The sequence below is a fragment of the Eretmochelys imbricata genome, chromosome 1 (assembly GCF_965152235.1).
Source record: "Eretmochelys imbricata isolate rEreImb1 chromosome 1, rEreImb1.hap1, whole genome shotgun sequence".
In the NCBI taxonomy this organism is placed as follows: domain Eukaryota; kingdom Metazoa; phylum Chordata; order Testudines; family Cheloniidae; genus Eretmochelys; species Eretmochelys imbricata.
In genome coordinates, this window is record NC_135572.1 from 214,550,753 (window position 1) to 214,575,545 (window position 24,793).

At 43.5% G+C, this 24,793-nt stretch overlaps 1 protein-coding gene and 1 long non-coding RNA gene across 2 annotated transcripts in view; both read left to right on the forward strand.

The window, feature by feature from the left end:
- Positions 1-9,586: 9,586 nt before the first annotated feature.
- Positions 9,587-18,463, forward strand: LOC144259175 (glutathione S-transferase kappa 1-like). Its single transcript, XM_077807355.1, has 5 exons — positions 9,587-9,929; positions 10,341-10,376; positions 13,001-13,117; positions 15,317-15,410; positions 17,645-18,463. Exons 1-5 carry the CDS (start codon positions 9,786-9,788, stop codon positions 17,692-17,694), a joined length of 441 nt encoding a protein of 146 aa, XP_077663481.1. The 5' UTR covers positions 9,587-9,785; the 3' UTR covers positions 17,695-18,463.
- Positions 18,464-19,994: 1,531 nt separating this feature from the next.
- Positions 19,995-24,793, forward strand: part of LOC144268567 (uncharacterized) — a 40,740-nt gene continuing 35,941 nt past the window's right edge. Inside the window, exon 1 of the long non-coding RNA XR_013346793.1 lies at positions 19,995-21,301. This is a non-coding gene — a long non-coding RNA (uncharacterized LOC144268567). The remainder of the gene's footprint in view (positions 21,302-24,793) is intronic.

Consider the following 24,793-nt stretch of genomic DNA (forward strand, 5'->3'; position numbering starts at 1 on the left):
GGCAGGCCCTTTCGAAGTTTTCTAAGAAGGCCTCAGTATCATCACCTGCCTTGTAGGTGGGGAACTTTCTGGGATGGGAAGTGGTACCTGGAGAAGGATTGCTAGGGTTTGTTGGTATATTCTGCTGGGCCTTTATCCTCTCCACCTCCTCCACATGCTTCCTCTCTTTTTCCTTCTCCTCCTCCACATGCTTCCTCTCTTTTTCCTTCTCCTCCTCCACATGCTTCCTTGCCTCCATTTCCCTCTTGTGGGCAGCCTCCTGTACCTCCTTCTCCAGCCGCATGAGTTCTATCTGTCTTTCATGTTCCCTTTGTTTTTCCTCAGCCTGAAATTTGGCTAATTCCAGCTGTAGTCGAGCTGAGGATTTGGTCATTCTAACCTCTCTGTTTTTAACTAACTTTACACCCGAGGTTTAGAAATAAACAAACAAAACTTGGCTGTAAAATTTTGCTGTGCTGGAATAGAATATCTATTCTCTGATAGTGATTGTCAGCCTACAGAAAAAGACAATTCCCTTGTCTCTGCTCTGGGCCAAATTAAAGCAAAAAACCTCCAACTACTTGGAAACCTGCTTACCCAGCCCAAAGAAAAAGCAAATGGGTAGAACACACACCCCCTATTTACTTTTAGGAAGAAAAGAAAAAAAAACCTCTGGGTTGGAAGACTGAATTTCCCTGCAGGAGTTAAGTACCCTGCCTCCAGGCAAAGAAAACCTGTAATTCACAAGATAATCCCCTTTTGTCTCTGCTTGGCCACAAAGCAGAGAAAAAACAATCTGCTTTCAGTTTCAACTGCTTTCTGGACTTCCTTTCCAAAGGAAAAAATAATTTCTTTTTAAAATCTGTATTTCTAGTTCAAAAAATCTCAACTGGATCTCAAAATGATTTCAGGTTAATCCCACCGCTATGCCACCATGTCAAGGTTCCTCCCCCACTCTGAACTCTAGGGTACAGATGTGGGGACCTGCATGAAAAACCTCCTAAGCTTATCTTTACCAGCTTAGGTCAAAACTTCCCCAAGGTACAAAATATTCCCCCCGTTGTCCTTGGACTGGCCGCTACCACCACCAAACTAATACTGGTTACTGGGGAAGAGCTGTTTGGACGCGTCTTTCCCCCCAAAATACTTCCCAAAACCCTGCACCCCACTTCCTGGACAAGGTTTGGTAAAAAGCCTCACCAATTTGCCTAGGTGACTACAGACCCAGACCCTTGGATCTTAAGAACAATGAACAATCCTCCCAACACTTGCACCCCCCCTTTCCTGGGAAATGTTGGATAAAAAGCCTCACCAATTTGCATAGGTGACCACAGACCCAAACCCTTGGATCTGAGAACAATGGAAAAGCATTCAGTTTTTTACAAGAAGACTTTTAATAGAAAATAGAAGTAAATAGAAATAAAGAAATCCCCCCTGTAAAATCAGGATGGTAGATATCTTACAGGGTAATTAGATTAAAAAACATAGAGAACCCCTCTAGGCAAAACCTTAAGTTACAAAAAAGATACACAGACAGAAATAGTTATTCTATTCAGCACAATTCTTTTCTCAGCCATTTAAAGAAATCATAATCTAACACATACCTAGCTAGATTACTTACTAAAAGTTCTAAGACTCCATTCCTGATCTATCCCTGGCAAAGACCCAGCATACAGACAGACACAGACCCTTTGTTTCTCTCCCTCCTCCCAGCTTTTGAAAGTATCTTGTCTCCTCATTGGTCATTTTGGTCAGGTGCCAGCGAGGTTACCTTTAGCTTCTTAACCCTTTACAGGTGAGAGGAGCTTTCCCCTGGCCAGGAGGGATTTCAAAGGGGTTTACCCTTCCCTTTATATTTATGACAGCTGGGAAGAAGGATACGGAGTAAATGCTCTGTGATGTCAGAGCAGGAAATGGAACACTAGGAAACAGACCGTGTTGTGCGCAGAGCAATGTTTACTTGGCATTAACCCCAAGAAACCTCGCATTGTCTGCACTTCGGACTTCTGGTCTTCTGCTTTCTGCCTGCGTGACAAGAATCAGGGGAGGGGTGAAGGGAAAACCCTCTAACACCTTCCATTACTATCTTATATATCAAGCACAGACTTATCGCTCATAAATGCTGCACAGCCGTAGACTACTATACTACACTCTTCCATATGCCTATAGTTATACTTACCAATTAAATCTATTCATCATACATTGATTGAATATGGGTTAAGATTATTGGCTACAATTAACCCCTTTAATGGAATGAATATTCTGGAAAATAAGAACTCCATAACAACCATTACATATTGATACCCGGCACACACTAAAATTCATTATAAGCATAGCTCAAAGTTCTATATGTAGCCCTAATTAGTCTATGTTTATTAAGTGCTAGTTTTTTCTTCGTATGGAATCTCATGTGGTTGACATACCGCTTCTGCAGGCTATTAGTGATGCACGGAAGCGCATAGGAAGTGATGCATAAATTTCTGCCTGCATTATCTCTGCAGTATCTATGGGTGTTGATGGAAAGTGGCCAGAAAGGGAATTAGGTTGGAGTAGTAGGTTGGACTGAGTGGGTCTTGTTCCTCTGCATTTCTTGACTTGATCTTTCCTCATAAAGCAAAATTAATGCCCAAAGTCAGGCTGCTTTGGACAGTAGTCCATCCCTTCTATCCAATTCCCATCCTTCCAGGTTGGCTAATACTTCACGTAGTCTATCTATCTAATAATGTAGTCAGCATCCATTCTGCTTGATCCATGTTGTTACGAGTTTCTCTTTTGTGAATTTTTCCTTTCTAACAAATGTTTTAGATGTAACTTTCACCCTGCTGATTCTAAAACTATAGCAGAAGTAAAACTGATTCTAAAGTGGTGGAGGACTGGTCCATTAATTAATATATGAATGCCAATTAATTAAAGTCTACAATTCATTTCATATGAAACCTGATTTTTGTTTTTATCAAAAGTCTGGCGGCAAAAGTAGCAACTGATGCCCCGTTCAATAAGACGGGTAAAACCTCTAAGTCACTCCTGGTTTTATTAGGCAGTGGATAGTAACATTTAGGAGAAATTACACAAGAGAACAGGCTAACTACAGTGCAAATCTGCTCGTATTTGGTTGGCACATGCACTCACCTTCCGTCTTTGTATATTAGGCCAGCACCTACAGCTGATGACAAAATTAGGGATATTTTCAGATGATTTTAAAAGAGCCAGCTGTATTTAGGATGATGCAAATTTCAGGCAGATTCTATTACTGGTATTTCTTTCTGCTCACATATGTTTCAATATCCTCCTCTACAATGTATTAGTTTTATGAAACCGTGATGACTTTATCTTTACTACTGCATGTTTGGATTCTGGAAATCAGACAGCTGAGTAGCAGATCACAAAACTTGATCGATAAGGAGACGCTTGTCACTGACACTTTAGAAGTATTGAATGCAGATTACAACAAGGATCTCACAATGTGCACACAAAGGTCTTTGTTGCTGTTACTATTTTTTGGGTGTTTATGATTTCTTTTGTCTGTTTAATGTCATTTAGTTTAACTGAGTTGTATAAAAAATTTGTTAAACATGGGGAGAAGACAGAAGGAGAATTTTTGGTAGTTGAAATGGGACAAGTTAGTGAAGAAGCAGGGAAACAAGATGTGTCTGACTGAAAGAAAAATAGAAGGGTAAGACTCTTACGGACAAATGTACTTTTCCTATCCTCATTAAAGAAGAGGAATTGTTTGAAGTTTATTTACAAGGGCTACAGCAGTACTTGATGCATTCCAGGTTCAGAAAGAGGTCTCACCTGCCACCTACTGATGAATTGAGGGAAAAGACCTCAGAAGCAAACGATATTGGTATAGACAGACATGCGTTTCCAATCTGATCAGTTTTGGCTTAGTATTGAAATCAGTGCTAAACAACTATTTTATGACTAAATGGCAGCAAAACTGTACTTAGCCTGCACCAACTGAGCCTTGAACCTCACTTACTAAACGGGGTAGTGCTGCCAAATCAAGGAAGAAGTTAAAAGTGGTGCAACAGTGAAGCCTTTGTTTAAAATAGTTTTATATTATTTGAGTCTCCCACTCCACTGTTTAAGGATAGAACTGATCAGACTCCAGTTCTTACTTCTGCTCAATGATCACTAGAGCAGCATGATGAGCAGATGCAAGTACACTGTTACACTGAAAACTTCCATGATAAAGTGATTGTACTACAGTACTTGTATATGGTGAATTGAAAAATATTATTTCTTTTGTTTCTTTTTTACAGTGTAAATATTTGTAATAAAAATAAATATAAAGTGAGCACTGTCCACTTTGTATTGTGTTGTAACTGAAATAAATATACTTGAAAATGTACAAAACATCAAAATATATTTAAATTAATGGTATTTTATTATGGTTTAACAGTGCGATTAATATTTTTAATTGCATGATTAATTGTGATTAATTTTTTAATCATTGCCAGCCATATTATTTATTATTTATACTGCAGTATCACCTGCTGACCCCAGTCATAGTCCATTGCGGCAGGCACTATACAGAACACAGCAAAAAGACAGTCCCTGCTCCGAGAAGTTTATATTCATAGAATCATAGAATCATAGAATATCAGGGTTGGAAGGGACCCCAGAAGGTCATCTAGTCCAACCCCCTGCTTGAAGCAGGACCAATTCCCAGTTAAATCATCCCAGCCAGGGCTTTGTCAAGCCTGACCTTAAAACCTCTAAGGAAGGAGATTCTACCACCTCCAGTGTTTCACCACCCTCTTAGTGAAAAAGTTTTTCCTAATATCCAATCTAAACCTCCCCCACTGCAAATTGAGACCATTACTCCTCGTTCTGTCATCTGCTACCATTGAGAACAGTCTAGAGCCATCCTCTTTGGAACTCCCTTTCAGGTAGTTGAAAGCAGCTATCAAATCCCCCCTCATTCTTCTCTTCTGCAGGCTAAACAATCCCAGTTCCCTCAGCCTCTCCTCATAAGTCATGTGTTCTAGACCCCTAATTATTTTTGTTGCCCTTCGCTGGACTCTCTCCAATTTATCCACATCCTTCTTGTAGTGTGGGGCCCAAAACTGGACACAGTACTCCAAATGAGGCCTCACCAATGTCGAATAGAGGGGAACGATCACGTCCCTCGATCTGCTCGCTATGCCCCTACTTATACATCCCAAAATGCCATTGGCCTTCTTGGCAACAAGGGCACACTGCTGACTCATATCCAGCTTCTCGTCCACTGTCACCCCTAGGTCCTTTTCCGCAGAACTGCTGCCTAGCCATTCGGTCCCTAGTCTGTAGCGGTGCATTGGATTCTTCCATCCTAAGTGCAGGACCCTGCACTTATCCTTATTGAACCTCATCAGATTTCTTTTGGCCCAATCCTCCAATTTGTCTAGGTCCTTCTGTATCCTATCCCTCCCCTCCAGCATATCTACCACTCCTCCCAGTTTAGTATCATCCGCAAATTTGCTGAGAGTGCAATCCACACCATCCTCCAGATCATTTATGAAGATATTGAACAAAACCGGCCCCAGGACCGACCCTTGGGGCACTCCACTTGATATCGGCTGCCAACTAGACATGGAGCCATTGATTACTACCCGTTGAGCCCGACAATCTAGCCAGCTTTCTACCCACCTTATAGTGCATTCATCCAGCCCATACTTCCTTAACTTGCTGACAAGAATACTGTGGGAGACCGTGTCAAAAGCTTTGCTAAAGTCAAGAAACAATACATCCACTGCTTTCGCTTCATCCACAGAACCAGTAATCTCATCATAAAAGGCGATTAGATTAGTCAGGCATGACCTTCCCTTGGTGAATCCATGCTGGCTGTTCCTGATCACTTTCCTCTCATGCAAGTGCTTCAGGATTGATTCTTTGAGGACCTGCTCCATGATTTTTCCAGGGACTGAGGTGAGGCTGACTGGCCTGTAGTTCCCAGGATCCTCCTTCTTCCCTTTTTTAAAGATTGGCACTACATTAGCCTTTTTCCAGTCATCCGGGACTTTCCCCGTTCGCCACGAGTTTTCAAAGATAATGGCCAATGGCTCTGCAATCACAGCCGCCAGTTCCTTCAGCACTCTCGGATGCAACTCGTCCGGCCCCATGGACTTGTGCACGTCCAGCTTTTCTAAATAGTCCCTAACCACCTCTATCTCCACAGATAGATAAGTATTCTTATTCTCAGTATAAAATAAGAGTAAACAGATACAGACAAGGGAAGCACAAGGAAACAGTAAGAACTGTGTAAGATTGGATTCAGCAGCTTCCATGGAGCTGCTTGACATCTGCTTCATGCCTTGTTTTGCCTGCTCAGTGTCCAGCTCAGCTACATGGTACAGGGCCTAATCCCCTTTTCTTTTCCTTTTATTGGGCAACCAGGTGAGACTGGGACGATCTTTATTTTTGTGCATTGTATAGCACCGAGGCTGCTGTCCATGCTATGTAAATAGGAAATAGCAATAAACGGGATTGTTTAAAGAGAATATGAAAGGCCATCTTCTGTTACAAATGCATCCAATGTGTTAGCTTCCTTATACACACATTTTCTCCTCTTTCTGTTTGAAAGCTAAGCATTATGCTCAGATCTAATTGGACTGATATTATACTAAATAGCTCTTACTTTTGTGAAATAATAATTAATTCAATAGACTAGCTATGAAAACAATTAATTAGTGAGTGAGTCATTTGAGACAAGTCTATCTGATATCTGAAATTAGTGAAACAATTGTATTTGCTGTGACTTCATTGTCTTTTTTTAAAGCCTTTCATTCTGTCTTTTCTAATTTGTACAGGAGAGGCAGAAGTCAGGCTCAGCATAGCGAGTATTTATGTGTTAGCCTACATCCCAAACTCTCCTTCTTTCGCGCTCTTCCTTTTGCTCTATAATACGCATGCTTCATTGGAATCTGTGTGGTGAGTGTAACTGAGTAGAAATTTTTCTGTGAATTGCCCTTTTAAAGGTGGAAGAGTTCTCTCTTCTTGTTGCATTCTTTTCAGATTGTTGTAGAGTATGAAAAGCACTATGTGTGCTTGTTCAACCATTTGTTTGCTTTTTGTTTTTCCTTAATATGCAATCAAAGCCATCTCGACTGAGAAATACTTGCTTTGCTGTTACTAGACAAGAAACGTAACAGTTGTTTTCATCATCCAGCAATCACATAATGGTGATTTTTTACAATCAGTGAAAGTTACATTTAAAAAAAATCTCAGAGATTCTTCAGTCACCATTATTTCATCCCCATCCCCCTTTATTAAGAAGCCTACCAGCTCTGTACAATTTTTCTCCAACCTAAATATAGTTGTAAACATTTCTTATTTCTCTTAGACCCCATTTCAATGCTAATGCATTAACTCATACTACTTGTTTCCTTTGTTTTTTACAAGCTGAATTGACTGCCCTTTGCATAGTCGAGCCTGAGTATTCAGGTTTGGTTGTCCCCTCTCCCTCCATCTTGCCTCTTCATTTCCAGTACAGGCTTTGCTTCAAACCTCGTGTTCTTGGGCACTTTCTTGGCTTCCTTGTTCACTCTAGTCTTTTTTTCAGAAGTATAATCCTCACCCTGTTCTTCAACTTATTTATGATGCTCTAGGAGTCTTCGGCCTATTACTACACTACCCTTTTGCCTGTTCCTACACTTTGGCTCTCATTTATACTGCTGTATGTAAAGAGTAATTATTTAAAGCAAAAACAACAGAAGAATTAAATCTTAATTTACAGCAGTTCATGAGAGCAGACTGTAGGTATTGGTTTAATTTTTCTCCTCATTGCATCACACTCACCAGGGGACTGGCCCTGTTCACACTTTCTCAGACTCGTAATTGAATTATCACACTTTCTCAGACATTTCTAATTGAATTTTCTGTGTCTTGGTTTCTTAATACATTTTGCTGAAAATGTAACATCCTCATTAATTGTTATTCCACATAATCTATTTTGTTAAACCACACTCATCAACAAAAGAGGGTGTTTCTTCCTTTACTTTAACTACATTTAATTCTGTGCACACACAGCTTGTGGTGCAACTACCAAGTTACCGTTATGTCTTGAGATAATTCTTTGCTACAAATAAGAAGTGGAGAACCAGAATGCTTTCTGAATTATAAAATTTTCTACTGCATAGTTTAGGGACCACTATGATAATAATTGGGATTGGCAATATCTGTTAGCTAGATAGATAGTTTTATGACCCCCCCACTACCATAGTATTAGAGCAGCTCCCATTTAGTTATGGATTTACTTTAACAACACCCCTGAGGCAGGAAAACGTTATCCTGATTTTAGCAATGGGAAATTACAGCAAAGACAGGTCAACAGGAAGTCTGTGGCAAAGCAAGAAATTGAGCACAGATGTCCTGAGTCCTAATCCATGAGATCATCTTTCCAATACCAATTGATATCTGACTAGGAAGACAGCAGATTCCATTGTTGCTGTTGAAATTTGCAGGGGGACAGTAGGGTTGAGGTCTGTTATTTCTCCCCTCTATATTTTATTTATTTAAAAACATTTTTGCTGTTAACATCTCTGGAGACACAAATCCACAGTTTGAGAACTGCAAAACTCAGCATCTCTGATGGTATCATCTAGACTGAGCACTGAGTCACAGAGGGTAGATAGAAAGATTAACCTAAATAATCTATATAGAAGCCCCTGGAACCCCATGAGATTGGGTCCCTAATCCATGAACTATGGAACTCATTTACAAACCTTTTCTTAAACATTACATGAATATATTGTCTCATATTATAGGATTAGAATTTATAATTCCCTATTCCATGATGAGATATCTTTGAGTTATATTGTTTCTTAATTAAAACAGTCTTTAGATGGGTTTTTTCCTCAAAAAGCCTTTTATCAAAAAAATCTGATTTAATAACTTTTTTAAAAAAATTGATTTTTTTTAATTCACCCTGGTTATTTATTATACTACTGCTTCAAAAAAGTTTCCATCATCAAAGCAGAGTGCAGAACCAATTCCACGTGACTTAGGTGACCAGCCACACGCAACCAGAAACAAATTGCAACTGACTGAAGTGAACGGTTTACAACAACCCTCCATAGGCTGAAAATTCTTCATCAAGTTTATTGATTATTTAGAAATAATGACTAGATCAGTGGGAATCAGGATAGACTTTTGAATGAGTCACCCAACAGAAATGGGGCTGAATTCAAAACAAGTATTACTGGCAATGAATAGTTTGACCTGTTCTAATAGAGAGGGTTAAGATCCCAAGGACTGGTGCCACTGTACATTGGATATCCATGAATATAACTAGTGCTCAAGATATTAATACTGCTACTTCTTAGCACTTAACTTGAAATCTGCCATGTGCAGTTCATACATTAGTGAGCTAGTGCCTAACGTGCAGAGAAGCTGAGTACCCACAATTCTGGTTAAAATCAGTGGAATTGAGGATGTTGAGCACCTCTGAATATCAGGTCCTATTTGTCTCTAGTTGGACTTCCAATTGGGAGGTCCCAGACCTAGAAGTAACTCTTGAAAGTTTGGCCCATGATGTTTTTGGCCATAACAAACAAAGTCCACTCTTCATCTGAGACCAGTGCAGATGGTTCAGCAAGCTATTCCCATAGATGAATCCCAACTAAGTCCCTTTCCTAGAGCACCCTCTCCTTGTTCAGACCCTGCTGCAGACTTGAGTGGCTAACTCCTTGGGACAGTCCCAAGGAAATCCCATACAGAAGTAGGCTTCTTATGAACATTGGCAAGAGTTTCATTAATGGCCTTTTTGCTCCTTGGGGACATTCCCAGGGCAGTGGCAGACTTCATTGGTTGATGCCGTTCCTATGCTTCCTCAATGTGTCTTTCTGTCTTTCACATCAATCCCAGGCAGCCTTTCTGCCATGCGCTTTATCACAGCCGTGGATATGACACAGCCACAGTTCCTGGAGCCTGTGTCCAGAGAGCTCTGGATGCGCATCTGGTCCCGGGTGAGTACTTCTACATATCCCCAGTCCAGCTCCTTTCCCCATCTTCCTGACCCTCCTCTGCCCTCAGTCAACCATGTAGTGTCAGCAGGGGCGTTGAAATCTGTCGTTCAGGGTCCAATCCAAGGAAAGCACTACATTTCAAGTCGATTTCAGTTTCTGTTTCTTTCAGTGTGTGGATGCAGCACCAATAGTTAATTCCAGAGTCCACATAATCCAGTTCCGGTTTGGGTGAATGGGATGTTTTCCTCTTTCCTGTGGGAAATTCTCCAATAGGATCCCTGTCCTCAGTTGAGCTTTTCTGACTCCATCCCTGCAGGAAGACAGGGTCACTGTGAGAAACTCTTTGTAGATTCAGCATCTTGTTCATAAACATTTAACCATTTGATTTACTCCTCCTCCTCCTCTCACCAGGATGAAGATATCACCCAACCAGAGAGTATATTGGCAGTAACTTTCTCCCTGTCACTACTGCTTCTACATTCATTTGTTGTGATTTATTGGATGTGGGTCTTAGGGTTACCGTCTATGGAGACAACTTAAATAATTTTCACTGGCTGTGGATTTTTTAAGGGATCATTTGGAGTTATCAGGAAATTCCCTTAGGGAAAATGTGACTTCCATGTCAGTGACTCCAATCCCTTAGATCTGTGGAAATGTGAGGGTAATTTCCCAAGTAACTTTGGTGCATTTTATTGCCAGGCCTAGGGTGGATATTTAGGTACCGGTGCCTTCCCTAGCAGGATGCCCCGGAATAGGCAGTGGATACACAATTAAAATATAATTAATAAACAGTAATAAAGCCAGGAGCAATGTTCAAGAGGGAGCTCAGGGAAGGGTATGGGTTTGCTTCTATAAAAGGCTTTCAACTTGAATTAAAATTTGATTCAGAAGGTAGATTGTGGAGGGGGCAGTGGTGGTGGTGTTGCTGGGCTCCATTCTCAAACCCCAATTGGTATGCCTTTCTTTGAAGTTGCTTTGAAATAGTGTCAGTTCTTCTTTTCCTCAGTTCCACTCTCTGCATCCTGCCTCTTCCGTTTGTTAGATCTCTGGCTATAATGCAGAGATAGGCAGAAGACAGTGTTCAGATCTGAACCAGGATTAGTTTTGGGGTTTGTGTTTGAGGCCAAATCAAGGCCACAGTTCCAGCTTGATCCCAAACTACGATCTTATATTCTAGCCCTGGATGGTAGCCAAGTATTAGCTCCCACCTTAATTTTACAAACACTATTTTTACGACTACTCTTATATAGCACTTTTCATCAGTATAGCTCAAAGCAGAGAGGTTGCGGAAGATTATTTTAGGCAGTGTTAGCATGAGAATCCAAGTCTCTAAAAGTCTTAAGCTATGTCTACACTGCTAAGTTTTTTTTTACGAAAAGTTATGCCACTTTTATTAAAGCGCTTTAATTAAACCACTGTTGCATGTCCACACTCTGCTCCTTGTGTCGCTGGAGTGCATCCAAACTAGCAGCTCTTGCTATTACTATTACAAGAGAGCAATGCACTGTGGGTAGCTATCCCACTGTGCAACTGGCTGGGTGCTTTGGGAAGGGTTTGCAGTGCCTCACATGATGCAGGTTTCTCAATCCCATTGTTCCACGGGCATCCTAATAGATTGCCAGTCACTTTTCAACTGAAGTGTGGAGGGTAGCAGGGGATAGTGTGTGTGTGTGTGTGTGTGTGTCTCCTCATGCTGTCTCGTAAATTCAGACAGCCACCAGAAACAATCAGTCCTGGGGAAAACCCAACATCAGCCCCTGCCTCCCTCCCTCCCTGGCTCTGGGACAGACAGACACGCACCCAACCCTGCCTGCCTCTTTGTTTAGTGTGGGAGACAGCAGGAACATTCCATGTTAATGATTTGCTCTTTGTTTCCCTGGAGCGGAGCAGCACAGCGTGCTGATTGTCAGAACGGAGCTTTGAAAGGGGAAGGGTGCATGCCTGCAGTGCTACTGAGCTCAAAACAATGAGCAGAGCGGTTACTTCAGGCATTGTGGGACACCTCCAGAGGCCAATTACAGCGATAAAAGCAAGCAAGATTTTTACGCTGGCACTTTGGCGATGTTGGGAGCAGTTTTTTTCAGGTTAGCATTAATTGATGGGAACAGGTTTAAGCTAAACGGAAATAAGCAACCCTCAGAATGAAATAAGTGTCCCCAGAGCAGGGAGTTGCAAACCACTTTACATTCAACTGGTGCAGCTTATTTGTATAGACAAGGCCTGAATATCCAGGTTCAACCCTGCTGATGGTCCATTTTGTGGACTTTATGGTTACATGTGAGAGAATTTGTTCAAGTTTTTTTTTCTTTCTTCTTTAAATGGGGTTGTTTCATTGACACAGGGAGATTTTATAGTAAAGATCTTTATAATCTGTACATTATGTTGTGACACAGTAAGATATGGGTGTCCCACTTTTGGGCCCTGTGTCTCACATTTTGATTGTTGGCATCACACCATGGCAGATTTGAAGTTTGAGAAGTTCACTGCTAGAACAAGGGATGAGGATCCTCTTTTTGTCTCCAATGAAGTAGCACATGCGTTGCCCTTCTGTACCAACATTCCAGTTCTGAAGATCACCCACCAACTTCCAGTTAGGCTTACTGAGTTTGGTCTCTGTTATGCAGTGTCACTCCTCGTTCCTCTCTTGCTGTGTTTGGCAGGTTCCTTCCAATACTGTTTTGACACTTTTAATACATTAATACTCATCTTCATCTTCTTTTCCACTACAGCACTTCATCCGTCTTAGTTCGTATGTTGAAAGTACTTAACTTGAACTAAGCATAAACTCCCTTTCCCCCTTTTGCTAGCTAATTGAAAGCCCACCTAACAAGAGCTGAATATTTTGAGCCTGGGAGGTGATAAACCTTCATCTTCATAGTCAAAAGTCACTCAGAATAGGTGATGTAACCAGGCAGTGGGAGAAAGTAGGCCAGACGTCCTGCCAGAGATATGTTGTAGGAGGAATAATTGTGTGACAACAGATCTTCAAGCAATGAAGATGCATGTAATTTATTATGTAACTATCATGAAAACAGTGGCTGTTCTTATTTTCCATCTGTCTGCCTCCTCAGGCTGCAGGGGAGGCTGGGTTACCCTCAGCGCTGGCCCAAAAGCTACTAGCAATGACCTCAACCCCTGAGGTGAAGAATCGCCTGAAGGCGACAACAGAGGAGGCACTGAAATATGGGGTGAGAAGCTCCCATTGCCACATGGGGTTAGATGTGCGTGTTCCTTTCCCAGCAGTGCATCACAAAATGGGGAAGAGATGGCCAGCCCTCTGTGGAGATAGAGGTGGTTAGGGACTATTTAGAAAAGCTGGACGTGCACAAGTCCATGGGGCCGGACGAGTTGCATCCGAGAGTGCTGAAGGAATTGGCGGCTGTGATTGCAGAGCCATTGGCCATTATCTTTGAAAACTCGTGGCGAACCGGGGAAGTCCCGGATGACTGGAAAAAGGCTAATGTAGTGCCAATCTTTAAAAAAGGGAAGAAGGAGGATCCTGGGAACTACAGGCCAGTCAGCCTCACCTCAGTCCCTGGAAAAATCATGGAGCAGGTCCTCAAAGAATCAATCTTGAAGTACTTGCATGAGAGGAAAGTGATCAGGAACAGCCAGCATGGATTCACCAAGGGAAGGTCATGCCTGACTAATCTAATCGCCTTTTATCATGAGATTACTGGTTCTGTGGATGAAGGGAAAGCAGTCGATGTATTGTTTCTTGACTTTAGCAAAGCTTTTGACACGGTCTCCCACAGTATTCTTGTCAGCAAGTTAAAGAAGTATGGGCTGGATGAATGCACTATAGGGTGGGTAGAAAGCTGGCTAGATTGTCGGGCTCAACGGGTAGTGATCAATGGCTCCATGTCTAGTTGGCAGCCGGTGTCAAGTGGAGTGCCCCAGGGGTCGGTCCTGGGGCCGGTTTTGTTCAATATCTTCATAAATGATCTGGAGGATGGTGTGGATTGCACTCTCAGCAAATTTGCGGACGATACTAAACTGGGAGGAGTGGTAGATACGCTGGAGGGGAGGGATAGGATACAGAAGGACCTAGACAAATTGGAGGATTGGGCCAAAAGAAATCTGATGAGGTTCAATAAGGATAAGTGCAGGGTCCTGCACTTAGGACGGAAGAATCCAATGCACCGCTACAGACTAGGGACCGAATGGCTAGGCAGCAGTTCTGCGGAAAAGGACCTAGGCGTGACAGTGGACGAGAAGCTGGATATGAGTCAGCAGTGTGCCCTTGTTGCCAAGAAGGCCAATGGCATTTTGGGATGTATACGTAGGGGCATAGCGAGCAGATCGAGGGACGTGATCGTCCCCCTCTATTCGACATTGGTGAGGCCTCATCTGGAGTACTGTGTCCAGTTTTGGGCCCCACACTACAAGAAGGATGTGGATAAATTGGAGAGAGTCCAGCGAAGGGCAACAAAAATGATTAGGGGTCTAGAACACATGACTTATGAGGAGAGGCTGAGGGAGCTGGGATTGTTTAGCCTGCAGAAGAGAAGAATGAGGGGGGATTTGATAGCTGCTTTCAACTACCTGAAAGGGGGTTCCAAAGAGGATGGCTCTAGACTGTTCTCAATGGTAGCAGATGACAGAACGAGGAGTAATGGCCTCAAGTTGCAGTGGGGGAGGTTTAGATTGGATATTAGGAAAAACTTTTTCACTAAGAGGGTGGTGAAACACTGGAATGCGTTGCCTAGGGAGGTGGTGGAATTTCCTTCCTTGGAAGTTTTTAAGGTCAGGCTTGACAAAGCCCTGGCTGGGATGATTTAACTGGGAATTGGTCCTGCTTCGAGCAGGGGGTTGGACTAGATGACCTTCAGGGGTCCCTTCCAACCCTGATATTCTATGATTCTATGATTCAGTGATATTGTGGGTCAAGGCAGGATGAAAGGGTAGATCAGAATACACAAGGATCCCATTGCTCTCAGACTTTTTTGTATTTTAAACACACATCTTGCAAGCCAGCTCAATACCCTCAGTATTAGTGCAGGAAACTATCTTTTGGGAAACCCAGGTCTGATTCCTGGCCCATTCGAAGGGAGGTGTCAAGGGACTGGCATGCCAGAGACCAGAGCTAGTGCCTGGGGTCACTGCTCTCCACTACCATGCCTGAAGCTGTGGTTTGATTCTGATTCCTTTTCTCTCAGTCCCATGGGATGACAGGGCCATAAGAGTTTTGCAGAATCCAGGCTTGGTACATGGGACCCAGATTTGAGATAGAGAAAGAAGAAAGGAAGGGAAAGGGAAAAAGAAAGTGAGAGCGTGAGGGAGGAGGAAAGGTGATACAGTTCTTTGTAGAACTTTTTCTTAGAACTGGTCTTGTGGTTATTCGTCTCTTTGTGATTCTCCCTGTTTTGTCTCCATGGGGGCATTAGGCGTTTGGAGTGCCAGCACTTGTGGCCCATGTTAATGGTGAATCTCACCTCTTCTTTGGCTCTGATCGTTTAGAGCTCCTGGGCAATGTTATAGGTGAGTGTTTCTAGTAACGTTTCCCTCTATTTTCTCTCCCTGGTAATTATCCATCTGCTCTAATGGGATGTGTAATGTGACAGACAAATTAACACTCTGGGGGTATGTCTACACTGCAATTAAAAACCCATGGCTGGCATGTGCCAGCTGGCTCAGGCTAAGGGGCTGTTTAATTACAGTGTAGACACTCAGGCTCAGACTGGAGCCCAGGCTCTAGGAACCTGCAAAGGGGGAGGTTCCAGACTTCGGGCTGTAGCCTAAGCCCGAATGTCTGCACCATAATTAAACAACCCTGCAGCCTGAGCCCTAGTCAGGTGGCACAGGTCAGCCTTGGGTGTCTAATTGCAGTGTAGACATACTCAAAGAATCAGAATCTCTTTCCCTCTTGGGCCAGAGGAAGGGAGAGCTATATCTTTGTATCATCTGCATGTTATCAATTATTTTACATTTTCTTCCAGATCATTGATGATAATAGTGAATATCATTATACCAAGAACTGATCCCTGAAGTATCCCAGTGAAGGCACCCCAAGTATTTAAGTCTCAGTTAGTAGCTACATGTTGAAACCTGACAGTTACCCAGCTTTTAACCTATTGAGCCATATTGATTTTGAGTAGCACTCATGTTTGAATCAGAATATCAGGTGGTATTAATTCAAATGTCTTACTTAAATCCACATCTCCACAGAGTTACCTTTATCCACCAGACTTGAAATCTTTTCAAGAATTATATAAAATTTGTTTGACCGGACTCTCCATTATTTTTGCCTGGGCTTTATGTTAGACTGACCAGCCCTTAATTATCCAAATCATCCTATTTACCCTTTTTAAGGATTGGCCTGACAGTGGCTTTCTTCCACTTCTGTCCTTTTCTAGTTTTCCTAGGGTTCTTAAAAATTAACATCAGTGGACCAAAGAGCGCCTTGATAAGGTCTTCTAAAACTCTTGGTTGCAAATCAGTCAGATCAGCTAATTTTAGATCAGCTAATGTTTAACATTAGTAGAAGTTGTGTAATATCCTCCTTAGTTACCACTGTAAAAGAAGGTATGCTTGTCTGATAAACACAGCTTTGGTGGCAATATTCCTTTTCCCCATGCCAGCCCCCTCCCCAGTGATGAGGTTACATGTTGAGCTCTGCCTCTGCTGGCAGAATGTCTGGAGACTGATGACCAGATGCTCAGCTGGGGAATGGTGCAGCTACACACTATGGACTAAATCCCCAGCTAAAGATCCAGACTTTTTAAAAAAAAATAAAAAAAATAAAAATAAAAAAATTGAAGCCTTCCCAGTCACCTGATGTCCTGTTTTAAGACTGTTGGCATCTCCGAGGTGCCATTCTCACACTACTGTAGCTGATTAAGGTGGAATTTTGAAAATTAATTGTAGGTGCTGGACAGGAAATTACAACTAGCTAACTCAAGTAAAGTTTATTTTTGGTATAAAGTGGCAAAAAAAATTGAGCTCAGGTGAGACCCTGTATTTGTTGGGTGTAATAGCTGAGGAACCACCTGTCCAAATCATTTCAAATCTGACAGAAGAATATACCTCAATCCTAGACTTACCCTAGTAAAGGGAAATCAGCCTAAAACTTGTTTATGGATTTTAGCAAGGAGAAAGAGAACAAATTCAGGATTACAATGGAGACCTACTACTACCAGGACTTCATTAATCCTAAAATGAGAGGGGTTCTAGTTCCATTTCCATAGCAGACAGTCCAGTTGGATGTGTATTCTGCTTAGCTTATAGTTTTGTGATTTCTTTTTCTTTTTTGTTCTAAAATAACTTTAATTTTAATTAAGAGAACTGGCATAGGTTGTGGTGACTGTAAAAAAAAAAACAGCATTACCCCCTGTTGGATGAGCCAGAAATAGGGAAACTGAATTTCAACCTCAGATTTGGCAGTGTTTGGGGAGTGGCATGTCAGTCATGGGAAATGAGTTCATGATCCCTTTTTGACCCAGCACTGGGAGGAAACTGGTTAAGGGATGCCAGGCTTGATGACAGGCTCCATAGCCCATCCTTAACCCCCAGATCTTAACATTCAAGCTTATCTTTGGTGCTGGGCAGTACATCTCAGGTAGCAGAGTCCAGTAGCCTAGATGTGAAAAGCTCTGCATCCCATTAATTACGTTCCCATTCCAGCACAATTACCCATTCCATGAGGAGGAAGGGCAGCCTTACCCTGCAACCCACCCCCAGTATCAGGATTTAATTTATGTTGGCTTTTCTTACAGGAGAGAAATGGTTGGGACCAGTTCCTGCAGCTTCAAAACCCAGGATGTGAGAAATCCAGGTGCAATATGAAACAACCAGAAAATAAGTGACTAAAATTCGAATGAAGCAGTAACATCCATGCCTGAGACGTGGCATCTAGGGTCCCAGAGGGTCTGGGAGGAGAGCAGTGATGTTCCCCTGGAATCCTCTGTCAGGAGAATAATGGGGATTCTAGTTCTACTGAGGTAGAGCTCTGTGATAGACTGAGACTGATTTTTCACCATACAGAGAGATTTTTCCAGGCAGGATGGGGATGTGGTGACACTTTGGTGAGTGAAATGTTAATACAGGGTCATGGGCAATGGCAGAGCTCTGGCTGGCTGATAAGGGTGAATGAAATCTTGTCTCACTAGTGGTCTGCAGTCTGAAAGTGCGCTGCTGAGAACAACTCAATTTGTTTCACCCTGTGAAGTGTAAATGCTTGTCAGGATTTTGTCTCAATCTACCCGAGGTGGGCAGTATTTGGTGATCAGTGGGAACTGCTAGGGGCACTACAGCTGTAAGTTTTATATATTCCAACTCTCCTGACCTGGCTGCAGGAAATCGTTTTCAGGCTGAGAGCACAGAGCAGGGTTTGAGTCCTGTCTGTGTCAGTGCCTTGCAGCTCAGCCCGTATTGCCAGTCCATTGCCTCATTATCCCTGCATTGCTGTGCACTTGAATGCCTCTCATGTGGTTGTTGTATAATGTAATTCTCTCTCTCTCTCATTATCTGAATCCCTCACTTGGAATAAATTTCATCTGATTGTTAGCCTGGACATTTTGCATTGTGGGGACACACTGGCTGATTATTCCCCCACAAAGTGCAATTTATTCTACTAGTGGAATCCTCAGCCCCGATTTAGGTGCCTCACAAAATAAGAAACAAATACAGCAATATCTAGGTCTCTATATCAGAACAGACCAATATCTCAAGTGGCCTAGTGACCTGTCTGCCATATCACCTCTAGGAGTCACCACTTCCTTGGCTGAGCATGTTTGGGCTAGGAGACCACTCTCCCTGGCGTGAGTGTGACTTGGCTGGGAGCCAAAACAGCCTGTGTGACTGATTTTTTTCTCTCTCCTGGGTAGTGTCGGGAACAGGTCGCATACCAGAGTTGGCGAAGGACTGTTGCTTTGGAATTGGGGACTAGCACTGTGAGAGGTCCCCTCCTGTGGGTGGAGCAAGCTCTTTTTCCCTCCTCCTCATTTCATTCCTCTCTTCCCCCTCCCCCATGCAACCCCGCCCAAAAATGACAACAAACTATACAATGCCCTGAATTGTCTTAGTATCATGAGCATTTTTAGAGGACTGTAGCGTGAAGATGTGAGCGTGCCAATAACAGCCTCACAGAGCCCAGGGTCGGTTGGCCACAATCTCCTTTTATTGCGAGCCCAAGATGCCACACACACACACACACACCACAAGCATGGAGCGAGGGTCAGAGATTCACATTTACACATCTTGCTGCTGCAGGGTACAGAGAGTGGAGGGCAGAGAGAGAAAAGGGAGAAGACACTGAGGAAAAATGAACTCCTCAAGGACAAGGCTGGGGAACTCATCGGGTACCGTAAGAAGAATGACTCCCAACTGGACAATGTTTCCTACACTAAGTTTGCCGTGTGATGAAAGATGGGGGAAGGAGAGACCTTCATGTACACACATTCTGAGGGACGGGCATAGCTCTCAATGGCTTCAGGGCCTGGGCCTATCTTTAAATGACAGGGTTAAAGTAATGACCTTGGAGTTTAATGGCAAATTCCGTGTCAATTCATATGGCAGCAATCATGAACTGGATTTCTCTGCCGCCTCAAAGAATGGACTCTTAAGTGCTGTCTTCCCCAGAAGAGAAGACCATGAATAGGCTATCTGAACACTTCTGCAATGGACTCAATGGGGAAAGTTTTATACCAGGAATAAAAACAAACTGAAAGTGCTCCCTTTTCACTCTCTCCTCTCCACTGGTGGATGGAAATCCCCTAGTGGAATAGCTTGTTTCTGGCCCCTGAGGTGGTTGAACTGTAATGATATACTTGGATGAATTAATGCCACATTTGGTTTCATGGTTGGTTTTCTGGCTGCTTTTGACACAACCATCACTGGAGGAAGCAGAAGGGCCAGCAGTCTTGGGAATCCAGCTTTGTCTCCTCTGAATCTCTAAGGTGAGGAGTAGCCAGGCCCTTCACTTCAGCAGCAAATCCTGAGAGAAAGAGAACCAGACACACAGTCAGTAAAAGCAAGTTCCCCTCACACAAATCTTACAGCTGCCACTGCTTCTGAAGGGACCATCTGGCCTCACTTGTTCTGTCTACTCCTCAACCTGATCACCTCCCTCCACCTCAGATAAGATATTGTCATTCATGAGAAACTCCTGTGGTGCAGCCAGCAGTCTCCTCTGTGATGGTTATATCCAGGTTAGGATTTAAGGAGACCCTGGGGGTGACACTAGGCAGCACAGGCTGCTAGTCTAGGAGTAAAGAGAGCCTCAGAGAATTTGTGGTGCACATTTGGTTGTTTCAGTGCAGGCCTGACTAAAACATCTCCAGGGTGAGAGAGAGAATTTGCCATTGAGCCAAAGACACTGGACCAATCTTGCAAGGTGCTAAGCACCTCTGGAGAGATGAAAAATGCCCTCAACTCATGTGGTTTGAAGATGAGGATTTTCACCACCTAGTGTTACTAGGCCCAGGGATAGCTATAGGGCAGAAGCAGAATTACCTACTGGCCATTTAGGGTTACGCACATAGAATGGGCAAAAATTTTCAGCTGAACCTTTTTTTACTGAAAAATGCAAATTTGGGTCACCTGACACATCTCATCAATTTGCCAAAGTCACCAAGTGCTTTTGGTAAAAAAGTAAATACATAAGTAAAAGCTTGATTTATTTGTATTATTGCAGTGTCTAGGGGCCCTAGTCATGGTCCATCATCCTGTTGTGCTAGGCGCTGTACAGACACAGAACAAAGAGATGGTCCCTGCCCTAAAGATCTTAGTCTAAATAGTGTTTCATTTAGACATTTTCAAAATGAAATATTTAGATGTTTCAATTCTAAATGACTTTGTGTTGAACTTTAACTTTATTTTTAAAAATTGACAAACATTTAAAAAACTCAAAAGCCAGATGAAATGGTTTGTTGAACCTGAAACAGTTTTTTTTCTGACTTTTCAGAAGGGCCAGCAAACAGAAAATCAGCTATTCCGTCTAAATGCAGTGTACTTCCTTCCCTGTGGGTGTTTCCTCTGCTGCCCTGTCTCCCCCATGGTTATATTGCTAAATATGCAGTCCCCGTGGGGAGCGTGTCACAGTCTGACATCCGCATCACCCATGGGGCAGTGTGCTACTTTGCTCTCAGGTCAGAGAGAGGAAGTTTGTCACCTGGATAACTGACTCACCAAGACATTAACAAAACCAGAGAAACTGCTCCCACTGCATCTCAGAAACCCTAGGGACCTTGCTGCTCAGAGAGCTCCCTCTAGCCCTGCTACCACTCACCCCATTATTACTTTGTCTAGTAGCTGATAGTCACATTATGACTATCTGAAAAAGCTGTAACACTGCCACAGAGAAGCACATCCCACCGATGGACAGACTGAAAGCAGCAGACAGACAGACATGGAAACAGATGCAAAACTAGCCGGTGAGCAAGAGATGGTTCAGCAAAATAAGAAAACCCTGGGAACCATGGTGGATGTCTGAGCAAAGTGGGAAACTTAAAGAGCATTTGGGGGAAAGGGGACAGCACTAAGAAGGGGCCAGAGTACGATGAGGCAGGGAGAGCTGGCTGGGGAAGGTTATGTTGTTGAGTGGGGTGCAAAGAAGTTGCCAGAGAAGGGGGCTCAGCTAGATGTGTAGGGGCACAAAGAGTTGGCCATGGAAGGAACCACTAGGATGTTGCTTCATTGTGAATCTGCCTCGTGGAGGGGTGGGGATGGGGCAAAGGCCCCTTCTCATCCTTCACAGTTCAGCTACTTGCCTCCAAACCTCCAAGCAGGGACATGAAGGCTCCTAGTATGTCAGTTACCTGTGCATTACCCAGCATGTACTGTGACACCCCTCCAGCGATGACATCACCGCACAAAATGGAGGCCTGTAGAACAAGGAAATGGCAGTTCTTTAACCTTCTCTGAAGCATCTTCCCGTAGCCAATCCTGTAATAAATTAACTTAAAGGATTACTAAGAGGAAAAAGGAATGAGAGAGTTATTTACAGGGTAAAGCAAACAAACATATATACAGATGAGTTGCACTCTAAATCCTAAGAGTGACAGAGTTGTAGTGATCTGTTGTTTCAAAGTGTCTTTCCAGGCAGACCCAGGGGAAACCCTTTGGGCTCTCTGGCTTCACTTTGGTGTCTCTGACTTTGTGGGAGTTCAAAGAGCAAAGTGATGGAAAAATTTCCCTGTGTCTTTTTTTTATTTCCTTCATGCAGCTGCCAAGTCCATAGGATGAGCCATTCACCTGTGCCTTGTATTGCAATGTTCCTTTATGGCCCAGCTGATTTTGGTAATTCTGCTGGATGGATATGGTGGAGACACTCTTCCCATCTGAGTTTACAAGTGTAAGCCAGGGAATGGTCCCGCTATTGTGTGGAACTTTCCTGGCTTATACACTACCCCGGTGAAGTGGGCTAGCGAAAGGATCTGAGTCCTTGCTCCCACTTTCTTTACCCAGAGGCCTGCCTGACCTCAAGGGCTCCCCTTCTACTCTCCTGTGTGGCAGAGTCCGCGTAACCCCAACAAGGCTGGTCCCAGGATTCTGGGGGGCTCAACCCCCCCCCCCAACCTTGTTGTGGTCACTTAGGGCAGGGGCTAGGGTGTTCCCACTCCGGAGTGCTCTCTCTGCACTGGACACTTCCCTGACCCACTGATCATTACATATAGTTCAAAGCAAATACAATTTATTAAACAGCAATCAATTAAAAAAGATAAGGAAAAATTGGGAAAGGTTAAAGGAAAACACGTCACCCCCCTCTGTGGTACGGGGTTGTTAGGATATAGATATTCAGGCCTGTCGGTAAAGGCCTGTACTCGAAGAATTTAGGTGTATTCTTATCACTTGGCTAATTAGAGGTATAAAAGAAAGAATCAAAATCACTGTCTGCCAGTGTAAGATCCTTCTCTTACTGTGACAGTCTGAGGCCCTGTTCTTAGGCTAAGGCCTTTGGCTAAGCAACAGACGCAGCCATAAGCTGGAAGTGAACGGTCACCTCCTCACATTCCAAACTAGTCACATTGAAAGAAGGTGCTATTGGGCTGTTAGGAATACAATCCTGTCCTGATAATGCCTATCACCTCCAGAAAAAGGGAAGTGCCTCGAAAATGTAAAAGGAAACTTAGTTTGATAGCATCCTGTCTGGCAAGAACTAACTTATCAATAGCTGGGATGTGAAATCCTCATTTCTTTGTTGTTCTATCACTGTAGTCCCCATTTCCCTATTGTTTGTCTGTATAATCTCTGTCTGGTTCTGTGATTGTTCCTGTCTGCTGTATAATTAATTTTGCTGGGTGTAAACTAATTAAGGTGGTGGGATATAATTGGTTACATAATCATGTTACAATATGTTAGGATTGGTTAGTTAAATTTCAGGAAAATGATTGGTTAAGGTATAGCTAAGCCAAACTCAAGTTTTACTATATAGTCTGCAGTCAGTCAGGAAGTGTGTGTTTGTGTGGGGGGGGGGAATGGGGGTAAGGAAATTGGAATCATGTTTGGCTAAGGGCAGGAATGGGAACAGGGACACAGGTGTAAGGCTTTGTGATGTCAGAGCTGGGAAGGAGGATACTAAGGAAGGAAACTGGAATCATGCTTGCTGGAAGTTCACCCCAATAAACATTGAATTGTTTGCACCTTTGGACTTTGGGTATTGTTGCTCTCTGTTCATGCGAGAAGGACCAGGGAAGTAAGTGGATGAAGGAATAAGCCCCCTAACAGGGGTCATCACAACCAGCATCTCCGGAATGTAAGGGAAGTTCAGTCTGTTCCTCACAAGTCCCAGGCCTCCTTCTCAGACTCTGGCTGTGCTGCAGGGATGCTGCGGGTCGGACACTTGCTCTGGTGATGGCCACACGCTCTCAGGCTGTAGGTGGCAGGACCTTTCTTCCCAGCATCGCCTCTGCCCCATCGGGGTTACGATCCCCCTCCAAGTCTGGCCTTCAGGGCCTCTTGGCTGGTGGGATCTCCCTGCGCTGGGCCCGTTGCCCAGGGTCCCCCTCACTCTCCCCAGCTGCTCACCGCACTTGGCTCCGGACTGCTCCAGTTCCAGCTCCGCTCCGCCTCAGCACTGCTGCTGCTGCTGCTGCTCTGCCTCCAGCTCCCTGGGCTGCTTCTCTGGCCCCTCTGGCGCTGGTTGCTGCAGCTCTGCTCCCAGGACAAGTCTGCACTGTGGGCTGCTTCTGTGACTCTGCTTCCTGAGCTGCTTTTCCGATCACTCTGGACCTGGCACAGCTCTGCTCCCCAGTTCATCTTGGGCCCCTGCTTTCTCCCTAGCTGGGCCTCACTATGTCTGACCCAAGCAATTCCAGCTCACACGGAGGATGGGACCCCCCCGTTCTCCTGAGTCCCTGATTAGCCTGCCCGCCCTGTCAATCTGGCAGAACTGAAGCATTGGCACTATCATAAAGAACAAAATTATCAGACACAGAGATGAACATAATTTGTTGGGAAATAGTCAACGTGGTTTTTGTGAAGGGAAATCATGCCTCACCAATCTACTAGAATTCTTTGAGGGGGTCAACATGCATGCAGACAAAGGAGATCCAGTGGATATAGTGTATTTAGGTTTTCAGAAATCCTTTGCCAAGGTCCCTCACCAAAGGTTCTTAAGCAAAATAAGCAGTCATGGGATAAGAGGGAAGGTTCCCTCATGGATTGGTAACTGGTTAAAAGATAGGAAACAAAGGGTAGGAATAAATGGTCAGTTTTCAGACTGGAGAGAGGTAAATAGTGGTGTCCCCCAGGGATCAGTACTGGGCCCAGTCCTATTTAACATATTTATAAACGATCTGAAAAAAGGGGTAAACAGTGAGGTGGCAAAATTTGCAGATGATACAAAACTACTCAAGAGAGTTAAGTCCCAGGCAGACTGCGAAGAGCTACGAAATGATCTCACAAAACAGGGTGACTGGGCAACA